This window comes from Macaca nemestrina, chromosome 11, assembly GCF_043159975.1.
Source record: "Macaca nemestrina isolate mMacNem1 chromosome 11, mMacNem.hap1, whole genome shotgun sequence".
Lineage (NCBI taxonomy): Eukaryota > Metazoa > Chordata > Mammalia > Primates > Cercopithecidae > Macaca > Macaca nemestrina.
The window spans coordinates 22,850,380-22,862,638 of record NC_092135.1 but is presented as its reverse complement, the minus strand read 5'-3'; the positions used below and the strand labels follow the sequence as shown (position 1 = coordinate 22,862,638).

Below are 12,259 nucleotides of genomic sequence, written 5' to 3'. Positions count from 1 at the left end.
AGTATACATATGTAACAAACCTGTATGTTATGCACATGTACACCAGAACTTAAAGTATAATAATAATAATAATAATAAAATCTTTCTGCATCATTAACATACAAAATATTTTAATTTTTAAATTTTATCTTTATTAGCCCCTTTAATTTCAACTTCTGAGTATGTTTTATATCAGTTGAGTACTGCACACACACATGCTAAGATATGTCGTTTGAAACATTTTATTGAGAAGGGACATGATTTAAAATTTTACTAGCATCTGTCTTTTTCAGTCTTTATCTCAGATCATGATATTTAAGGACATTTTATTGTATTTCAGCTTATTTCTTTAAGTTGTTTGATATTTTTATAGGTCTTAAAATTCAACTGCTTTCTTTCTAAGATGCAAATATCTAATGAAAATTTGTAATAAAATTCATCTAAGCTACCTGCCCAAGTCACCCCTTGCTTATAATTTGTAAGCAAATTCTTCTCACAAATAACAACACTCAGCTGTCTTTGTGAAGTGCCTACATGGGTCTTAGGCAGGAATACCTGTGACATTAACGCCATCTGAACGCTGGCACCACACAGTTCGTTCATTATTGTTCCAAAGACTTGCTTTCCATGTGTAGTGATAACATTTGCCTCCTGTAAGTAAATATGATAATAGCAGTTCTATTACACCTCACTTAGAATAAGCATTGATCAATCAAGGCTAAAGAACTGAAAAGTGCTCTTCGTACCTGTACAAGGGCGTGTTTCTAGAACCTGTTGGGGGCAGCTGTCTTGGTTCTCAAAAGACTGAATTATAAATGTCCTTGATCTAGACTGGCGACCCACAGTCTCAAAGCTTCTTCCATCAATGCAGGTTAATTCACATGTGCTCCACTCTGACCATTCCGTCAAATGGCAGTCTCCTGGACAGTCATGTAGTACAGGGTGGAGAAAACAGCATGAAAAGTGGCACTGGACAACATTTGCATGGGCAGGGCTCACACAGAGATTTGCAGTGATATGTGCAGTTCCAGATACTACACATTCTATATCGATCAATTTTCCAATCAGAATGTCCTAAGAATGATGAAGTAATTTATAGTTTAATCTTGTTTAACAAGAAAGTTGCCAAAAACTAGATTGTTATTACTTTGCTTCAAATTGTAATAGTCACATCTAGAAAATATTATGTATCTGCTAGCGTTAATAAAACTTTTAAAAGAGAGATATAAAAATTATGGTAACTCAGTGTTCAAAGATCAGAATAACATCATAAAATGGATGTTCATAGAAACCATATAAAAGAGAATAAGTAGGTCACTGAAATGAACTATCTTTTGGACCAAAGAATGTTTAATTGAATACCCTAAACATCTTTCTCACTCAATAAATATAATTTATAATTTATATAAATATATCTTTATATAAATTATGTACACAAATATTTTTTGTTTGTAATACATATATGCATGCATTTTATACATACATATATGTGTGTATACATACATACATATATACATGTTATACACTGTATTATAAAAATATATTGCCACCTTGAACTTATGCCATACAAACTATGTTGTGCTACTAGGATTAAAATAAACTGATACATTTTATGTAACTAATAATGACCTTCCCATTTATATAGAACTTCACATTTACAGAGTGCTTTCATGAACTCATAGCCTTACTGGTTCCCACCATGCCATCACCCAGAATTCAGTCAACATTTTTTTAATGCTGGCCAATGTGCTAGGTGCTGTTAGATACGGAATTAACATCACAGTTTCTAGATGAAGAAATCATTGCTCACAGGGGCTAGACTACATACCCCAAGTAAAACAAAGAAGTGATAGAGATATGATTCTAACTTAGCTCTTAAGTTTCCAAATCCAGTGCCTTTTTTTTTTCTTTTGCCTACTTTGGCTCCCTCAAAGCAGTAGGTATATACCAAAGTGATAATCACAATTAAAAATGAATTAAAGTTATTTAAAAATTTAATTTTGATGAGTTAGAGCATCTCCAGGAAAAAATTAGTAAAATAAACAAAAAGATCACCATTGGAGGCAATCCCAGTCACTAGCATTGCATACCTGGGCAAGGCACAGAACACAACTGCTTCAGGATGCTGTCCTGAAAGGGCATTTCTCCACACAGTGCATCCTGGACACGTCCAGCTGCATGAGATACTGAACCATTGTGGACCATGCAGGAAAGACTGCGGATCTGAACTCCTTCCCCACAGTCTCCACCCTATGAGAGGAAAGGATACTTTCACAATTACCCAAATAATTTACATCTCAAAGTTTTGGCTCTTGCCACCTCTTGCCTAAGAAGACCATAGCTGCATATTTTGGTAGCTTCCTCCTCTTGTGACCTATCTCTCAATTATTGACAATAAAGCATCCCTGAGCAACACTGCCAGAGCTGATAGAGAAGCTGCAGTGGGAATGCAAATTTATGCTATGGAACCTATGTACTTAGAATATGACAGTTCATTTTGGAACTCAGCCAAGATTGACTAAAAAAGAAAAACAATACACAATTTGTCCAGGTGTATGTGATAAAATGACCTAATCTGTAATCACCCCCAATGGGAACATGTGAAGTTACAGGGCATAAATTTCTTTTATTTTACTTGTTTTTCTTTTTTATAGAATTCTGTACTTTTTTATATGGATTAGGTTGAGGTTTCTAATAAAACATTGTTTTTCTCTATTGCCACAATAAGTTGTTTTCACAGCATGCCTTCTATGCTGAATAATGTTCCTTGAAGACATGTCATTCCCATCTCACTTAGATATTCTAGGCAATTAGAAAAATTTTGTACAGTGTCTCACAGAAACAGAAGTTTAGAATTGGATGGCTCCTAGTGGTAAACTGGCCCAACCATCTGCCTGATAAAAGGCTTCCTACTATAATATTTTTGGCAGAGAAGACTTCAGTTCCAAAATGTCAGCATAGAAGCAAGCTGGCTTCACCCTTCCCCCAGCTCCCCACAGATATCCAAAAACAAATATTCAATTCTGAGACTATCATCAGCCACATCTCAGAGCTCAAATATGAGGATAAGACAGTTCCTGGTACCACAGAGAAGTGAAAAAACTCAGTAAGTAGTAAGAGAATCAGACTTTCATGTCTGCAATAGCCCTCCCCCAGATCTTCCCAGAACAAGTGCACAGACATTTTCCCTTTTACTCATGGTTTCTGGGCTGCAAAATGTGAGATTGAGGTAGACAACCAGCTTCCCCACCATCTTCAGTATCCTGGCAGGAGGCCTGTCTCCGCCTCAACCCACCAGAAGCGTGGGAAGTGCCTGAAGAAAGAAACATCCCTAAGGACATCCAGAGACAAAGGGGAGGGATGACTACTATCCCCAGCTCTGAAAACTCTGTTCTGTAATTCATCCAAAGGAGATACCAAGTCAAAATGGCTCTTCAGCAGCACCATACTGTAGGAGGTTGGTTTCACAGGTCCCCTAGGCACGAACCCCTACCCAGCCTTCTCACACTATTGGGATATCCCCTTGGGGACCTCCCCTATTCAGGATAGGCAGCACACTAATTGGTTACTGAAGCAAAGCAAACCTATGCTCAGGATGCTATCTAGTGCTGAAAAGAAGGCCAGAACTTAGCAGCAGAAAAAAAGAAAGAAAACCAACAGTTAAATTACAAAGAGTTACTAAAAAAAATCCAATAAAAAACACAACAAGCCACACAGACAAGCCTAGAATTAATAGCTAGTCCTTCCACATAAAGACAGAGATGTCCATTAAAAAAACAAAAACAAAAAACACGGAAAACAGGGAACCAGGACCACCCCAGATGAATAAAGAAAGGAACCAGTGCGTGATCCTAACTACATGGATATGTGAGCTCTCTGACCAAGAATTCAAAATAACAATTTCTAGAATACTCTATGATCTCCAAGATAACATAGAAAATCTATTCAGAAATTTATCAGAGAAATTAAAGAGTTTGAAATAATAATTTTAAAAAATAGAAATATTGAAACGACTATATTTGCTGAACTGAAAAATTCATTAGAGGCTCTCAAAAGTGGAATGGATCAAGCAGAGAAGAGAATTAGGGAGCTCAAAGACAGGTTACTTGAAAATATACAGTCAGAGGAGAAAAAGAATGAAAAGGAATGAAGACTGTCTCCAAGATATAGAAAATTACCCTAAAAGACTAAATATAGGATTTATTGGTGCTCAAAAGGGAGTTGAGCAAGAGCAAAGTGTAGAAAACATATTCAAATTAAAAAAAATCAGAAAACTCTCCAAAACTTGAGAATGATATAAATATCCAGGTACTGCAAGGTCAGAGAACACCAAACAGATATGACACAAATAAGGCTATCTTAAGGCACATAATAATCAAACTCTCAAAGGCAAAGGAGAAAAAGAGGATCTTAAAAACATTAAGAGAAAATAAGCAAACAATATGTAAAGGAGCTCCCATTTATCTGGCAACAGATCTTTCAATGGAAATCATACAGGGTCGGAGAGAGTGGGACATTTTCAAAGTTCAGAAGGAAAAAAATCCACTGCCCAAGCATACTGTATCCAGCAAAGTTATCCTTCAGATATAAAGTCCTTTACAGACAAACAGAACTGAGAGAATTCACCACCACCAGACTTCTCTTATGAGAAATGCTAAAGGGGGTTCTTCAGTTTGAAAGAACAAAACACAAATGTGCAAAAACAAAGCATTTGAAGGTATAAAACCCCACAGGAAAAATTAAGCACATGGACAAACATGGAATATCCTAATACTGTAATTGTGGTGTGTAATTCATTCATAACTGAATTTGAAGCCCCAAATAAACATCTATCAAAAGTAATAACAGCTACAGCAACCTGCGAAGAGATATGTAATATAAAAATATGTCAGTTGAGAAAAATGAAAGTCAAAATATCAGGGGGGCAAAGTTAAAGTGTAAATTCTTTTGTTTGTTTCTATTATTTTCTTTGTGATCTAAGCTAACTTTTCATCTCTTCAGAATAACTTGTTATACAGGATATTTTTGTAAGCTTCATGGTAACCATAATTAATGCAAAAACTTACAATAAGTTTACTAAAAGTAAAACGCAACAAATTAAAACTTACTACCAGAGAAAATAACTTCACCACAAAGGAAAAGGGGAGAAAATGAAAAGAGGAGGTACAAAGCAATTAGAAAACAAGCAACAAAATGACAGTAGTAAGTTCCTATCAATAACACTGAGTGTAAATAGACTAAATTTTCCACTTAAAAGACATAGAGCATCTGAATGGATAAAAGAACAAGTCCCAAGTATATGCTGTCTACAAGAAACTCACCTTACCTATAAAGACACATATAGTGAGAGATAACGAAAGTGAAGGAATAAAACAAGATATTCCATGCAACTGGAAACGAAAAAGAGAAGGAGCAGCTATATTTATATCAGCTAAAATAGTCTACAAATCAGAGACTGTAAAAACAGACAAAGAAGGTCACTATATAATGATAAAGGTGTCAGTTCAGCAAGAGGATATAGCAATTATAATTGTTGATATACCCAACACTGGACTTACCAAGTATATAAAGAAAACATTAATAGATTTAAAGAGAGAGAGAGAGAGAGAGAGAGAGAGAGAGACCATCGCACAGTAATAGCAGAACATTTGAACACTCCACTCTCAGTAATTGACAGGACAGACACATAATCAACAAATAAACACTAGAGTTAAACTACATTAGACCAAATAGGTCTAACAGATATTTATAGAATATTTCACCCAATTGTAGAACATACATTCTTTTCATCAGCACATATATTGGGCCACAAAGCAAGTTTCAACAAATCCAAAAAAGTAGAAAACATATCAAGTATGTTTTCTGAACACAAGGGAATGCTACTAGAAATAAATAACAAGAGGAACCTTAAAAACTACACAAATACATGGAAATTAAATGACATGCTCCTGAATAACCAATGAATAAATTTAAAAATTAAGAAAATGTAAAATTTCTTAAAACAATGAAAATGGAGATAAAACAAATCCAAATCTATGAGATACAGCAAAAGCAGTATTAAGAGGGAAGTTTACAGCAATAAATGTCCACATTGAAAAAGCAGAAAGAATTCAAATAAACAATTTAATGATGTACTTCAAGGAACTAGAAATGCAAGAACAAACCAAACCTCAAACTAGTAGAAAGATAAAATTATATACATCAGAGTAGCCATAAGTGAAAGTAGTCTCACCATACAGAAGATCAAATGATCAAATCTTTGTTTTTCTAAAAAATAAACAAAACTGACAAATCTTAGCTAGACTAAGAAAAAAGAAGACCCAAATAAATAATATTAGAACCCCAAAAAGGAACATAAAAACTGAGTTGACAGAAATACAAATAATCATTACAGTATATTATGAGCAACTACATGCCAACAATTTGAAAACCTTAGACTAAATTGATAAATTCCTGGACATATACGTTCTATCAAGATTGAACCATGAAGAAATAGAAAATGCCAACAAACAAATAACAAGTAAGAAAACTGAAGTTGTACTTAAGTCTCCCCTGAAAAAATAAACCAGACCCTGACGGCTTCATTAATGAATTCTACCAAACATTTATTGTAGAATTAATACGAATTCTACTCAAATTATTTAAATAAAATTGAAGATGAGGGAATACTTCATAATTTATTCCATGAAGCCAGCTTTCCCTGATCCAAGACCAGAAAAGGGCATAGAAAAGTAGAAAACTATAGGCCAGTATCACTGGTGAAAATAAATGTAAAAATCCTGAAAAAATATTAGCAAACCAAATTCAACAATGCATTAAAAACATCATTCACCATGATCAAGTGGGATTCATTTCAGGAATGTAAGAATGATACACTGTATGCAGGAATAACACGTAACTTTAACAGAAGCAAGAACAAAAACCATATGATCATTTCAATAGATGCTGAAAAGCATTTGATAAAATTTAATATCCCTTTATGATAGAAACTCTTGACAAATTAGATATAGAAGGAAAAAGAACTCAAAATAGTAAAGATTTCATATGACAGACCCACAGCTAACATTGTATTGAATGGAGAAAACTTGAAAGCCTTTGCTCTAAGATCTGGAACAAGACAAGGATGCCTACTGTTACCACATAACACTGGAAGTCTTAGCCATAACAATTAGTCAAGAGAAGGAAATAAAGACATCTAAGTTGGAAAGGAAGAAGTCAAATTAGCCTTGTTTGCAGATGATATGATCTTATACTTACAAAAACCTAAAGGCTCTACCAGAAAACTCTTGTAACTGATAAAAGAATTAAGTAAAGTTGCAGGATACAAAATCAACATACAAAAATCAGTAGAATTATATACACCAACAGTGAACAACCTGAAAAATAAATCAAGAATGCAATCTCATTTGCAATAGCTATGAAGGATATGAAATAACTGCAAATCAATTTAACAAAAAAAGTGAAAGATCTATACAACGAAAAGCATAAAACGCTAATGAAAGTAATTAAAGATGATATATGAAAATGGAAAGATATTCTATGCACATGAGTTGGAAGAACTAGTATTATTAAAATGATGATACTTCCCAAAGCAATTTACAGATTTAGTGCAACCCGCATCAAAATACCAAAGATATTCATCACATATGTAGAAAAAAATCGTAAAATGTATATGGAACTCAAAATATCAATGTAGTGGCATAATCAGGGCTCACTACGATCTCGACTTCTCAGACTCAAGCCATCTTTCCACTTCAGACCCCCGAGTATCTGGGACGAGAGGCATCCACCACAACACCTGGTTAACTTTCTTTTTTTTTTTTTTTTTAATTTTAGTAGAGATGAGGTCTCACTATGTTACCCAAACTGGTCTCAAACTCCTGAGCTCAAGGGATTCTCCCACCTCAGTCTCCCCAAGTGCTGGAATTACAGGCATTAGCCACTGTGCCCAGCTGGGACTCAAAATATCTTGAATAGCCAAAGAAATCCTGAGCAAAAAGAACAATGCTGAAAGCATCACACTACCTGACTGCAAAACATACTACAAACCTGTAATAGGCAAATCAGCATGGCACTGGCAAAAAAACAGACACTTAGACAAATGAAACAAAATAAAAAACTCACACTTATATGTATGATAAAAACCCCAGATTTATATCCAGATTTATATTCATGCATTTATAGCCAACTCATTTTTGACAAAAGTGCCAAGAACATGCAGTGGGGAAAGCATAGTCTCTTCAATAAATATTACTGGGAAAACTGGATAAGCATGTGCAGAAGAATAAAACTAGTCCTCTCTCAATATACACAAAAATCAAATCAAAATGTATTGAAGTCTTAAACCTAAGAACTGAAACTTTGAAACTACTAGAAGAAAACAACTTTGGGAAAATGCTCCAGAATATTGGTCTGGGAAAAGATTTTTTTTTCTTTCATGTAAGGTATCAAAGCACTGGCAATCAAAGCAAAAATAGACAAATGCCATTACAACAAGCTAAAAAGCTTCTGCATAGCAAACAATCAACAAAGTGAAGGGACAACCAACAGAATGGGAGAAAATGTTTGCAAACTACCCATGTGACAAGGAATAAATAACCAGAATAAATAGTTCAAAGAATTCAATAGCAAAAAAACCCAAATAATCTATTTAAAAATGGGCAAAAGACCTGAGTAGACATTTCTCAAAAGAAGACATGCAAATAGCCAACTGTCATATGAAAAAAAAAAAAAGGTTCAACATTAGTAATTATCAGAAAAATGCAAATCAAAAGCATAATGAGATATCATCGTACTCCAGCTAAAATGGCTATTATAAAAAAGACAGGTAATAATAGATGCTGGTGAGGATGTAGACAAAGGGCAACCCTTGAATACTGTTGGTGGGAATTTAAATTACTACAGCCATTATGGAAAACTGTATGGAGGTTCCTCAAAAAACTAAAAATAGAAGTACCATATACAGAAATTCTACTACTGAATACATACACACACACACATATATATATATACACACACACACACACACACACACACATATATACTCAAGGGAGACAGGTCAGTAAATTGAAGAGACAACTGCACTGCCATGTTTATTGCAGCAAAATTCACAATAGTCAAACTATGGAATCAACCTAAGTGCACATCAATGGATGAATGGATAAAGAACACATGGCATAATGTATACAAATGGACTATTACTTAACCATAAAAAAGAATAAAATCCTGTCATTTGCAGAAACATAAATGGAACCAGAGTTTATTAAGTGAAATAAGCCAAACACCGAAAGACAAATATCGTATGTTCTCACTCATATGTGGAAGCTAAAAAGGTGGATCTCATAAAGAGAGAGAGTTAAGATTGATAGTTACCAGAGGCAAGGAACATTAGGGGTGAGGGTGGATGAAGAGAGGTTGATTAATAGGTACAAATATATAGTTTGATAAAAGAAATAAAACCCAGTATTTGATAGATCAGTAGGGTGACTATAGCTTACAATAATCTACTATATATTTCAAAATGGCTAGAATAATTTGAGTTGTTCTAGCGTATAGGAAAATATATAAGGTAATGGATATCCCAATTACACTGACTCGATATTTACAAATTATATGAATATACTAAGTTATCACATATACCTGAAAAATATATACATCTATTATGTATCAAAAATATAGTTTTAAAATAAACAAATAAATAAAATTCTGTCAGGCACTCATGACATGAGTATCTTCGATTTTAGTCAGGTGTTCACACTTCAAAGAAGTCTATTAGATATATGGATAACTTCAGTTGATAGCTCTGTTTTCACGTAGATATTCCAGAAAACAGAGTCCAAGGCAAACCTACTAAGATGCAATCTTAGTATGACTAGAGTAGTGGTAAAAGATAACTGAAGCAGGAAAGGAGGGGAAGCTAACATGAGGTAGTGTGTTACTAAGCTGGCCTTGGCTTCACAAACAAGCATAGCTGGTTTCTTGGCTACCCACATGATCTTCCAAACAGGTCATGGGGTATCACCATGTCTCAGTACCATTCATGAAGAGCAGAGAGGAGAGGAAAGAAAGGAGAGGCATTTAAATGTCAACAACTCCTAGGATCCAGTTCTTATTGATCAACGGTCATTTTAGGAAGTCTCAACCCTTTGTACTTCCAAGTCGTGTTACTCAGCTTCCACTAAGTCCAGAAGTTGGTGGAAGAGCTAGAGGCTTTGTGATTATTGCTGCTGCTGTGGATGCTAAGACAAAGAAGAAAAGTGAAGGTGGGAGCAAGAGACAAAGAAAGAAGGAGAACAGGAGAAGTGAGTGAGTGAGACAGAGAGAGAGACAGAGAGATCAGAGTAGGGACTCAGGCCTTCAAAATTCCCAGTCTTTTTGCACCTCTGTTGCTGCAGTCAGATATGCTACATGCTACAATCCATTATTAGGTGACAGTCTGACAACTATGCACTTGAAAACTGAGTGTCCTCTCCTTCTTGTGCCTCTTCCCCTGCAGGACTCCCAAACTGCATTGTCTCGATTTTAGAGATGCTATGGCTCTTGCAGAGGCAGGAGTAAAGAAGGACAAGGTGGCCCGCTAAAGCAGTCATGACAGTGTTCCAGGCCGTGGAGCAAGTGATCCATGGGCTGACAGGTCAGTTGGGCATCAGCCATGCCAAGGTACCATGATAGCAGCTGCTGGGCATCAACGGAAGGTCACGGATAAGCTGCTGGAGGGTGCAGGGTGGTATAGAATGGTTGCTCATAAAGCTTCTTAACATATTATTCTTCTTTTTTCTTCTTTCTTTCTTTCCTCTCCTTCTCCTTCTCCTTCTTCTTCCTTCTCCTTCTTCTTCTTCTTCTTGAGATGGAGTGTCACTTTGTTACCTAAGCTGGAGTGCAGTGGGGCAATCTTAGCTCACTGCAACTTCTGCCTCCCAGGTTCAGGTGATTCTCCTGCCTCAGTCTCCCGAGTAGCTGAGATTACAGGCACGTGCCACCACACTCAGCTATTTTTTTTTTTTTAATTTGTAGTAGAGACAGGGTTTCATCATGTTGGTCAGGCTGGTCTCGAACTTCTGATCTCAAGTGATTCACCCTCCTCGGCCTTCCAAAGTTCTGGAATAACAGGAGTGAGCCACCACGCCCCACCTGAAGAGTTTAAATGAGAGCCAGGTCCTCATAGATGGTGACTTCTGGGCGTTCTCAAATGGTGCAAGGGCAGAAGAAGCTCCTTCAGGCCCCTTTTATAAGGACAATAATACCATTCCATGAGGGTGGAGCCCTTGTGTCCTTATCACCTTCCAAGAACTCCACCTTTGAATTCCATCACATTGGGGGTTGTTTCAACATGTGAGTTTGGAGGAGGCACAAACATTCAGACCACAGCACACAGTCATTCCCACATTTGTTTAATCAGTATTTCATAATTGCTCTAATAATTTCTATGCCTGTTATGAAAGTGTCCCCAAAAAGCACCATAATTTTACATCTAAATGCATTTTTTGGAGATAAGTGGAAGTTCAAAATCAACTCCTAGATTTATTCAAAGCAAATATTCTAGTAAATGTTTATTCCTTAGAGTGAAAAACAGTAGGTATAAATTATTCCGGGGAAGGGCGGGCTCACTTATAACTTATTATTCCAGATGATAGACTCATGGCAGAATTGTCTAGGTGTATGTTTTACTGTGGAGTATTAGAATTTGTGTACTTGGAAAGAAGAGTTTAAAGATACTGCAACATGCCTGAAATTTGAAAGTTTTGAAAGTACTGATATATGGATCCTTAGGTAAAATATGCAGTTTATTAAAGTGTTTTTTTTAAACACATCATGAGACAGAGTGTGAAGAAATAACAGGAAACAAACTTATGCTACAGATCACTTTAAAATCCAAGACAAATAACACTGTGCTCCTAGTGTGTATCTTGGGATCAGTCCATATTCAACCTTAATCGCTTATACCTTTGACAACAACAGTCACAATGTGAAGAGAAATCAGCATCAGAATTAATAATTTCAGTCATAAAGCAAACATTCACTCACCCACAGTCAAGAGATTTTACACACAAGGGCCTGAAAATAGACCCAGGTCTCTAAGAGAAAGACTGTAAATGGCACAGGTTCTCTCGCTAACTCTCCATTGCCTAGAGTATTAATAGAGGTTTTGTATATAATGAATTGGCATTACTGCCTGATGTGAATAGGCAGATGGTGCCTATAATCATAATCATAGTTTTAATAAAAATTATAATACTAACTATAACTATGGAGCTCTTAACTTATGTCTATTACTATGCAA

At 35.6% G+C, this 12,259-nt stretch overlaps 1 protein-coding gene across 2 annotated transcripts in view; it reads right to left on the bottom strand.

The window, feature by feature from the left end:
* LOC105492585 (thrombospondin type 1 domain containing 7B) overlaps nucleotides 1–12,259 on the bottom strand; it is a 900,526-nt gene that overhangs the window by 19,947 nt on the left and 868,320 nt on the right. For both annotated transcript variants that reach the window (XM_071072671.1, XM_071072672.1), the window contains exons 22-24: nucleotides 2,070–2,229; nucleotides 726–899; nucleotides 535–630 (exon numbers count right to left, since the gene is read on the bottom strand). In XM_071072671.1, the coding sequence (XP_070928772.1) occupies nucleotides 535–630; nucleotides 726–899; nucleotides 2,070–2,229 (430 nt within the window). The remainder of the gene's footprint in view (nucleotides 1–534; nucleotides 631–725; nucleotides 900–2,069; nucleotides 2,230–12,259) is intronic.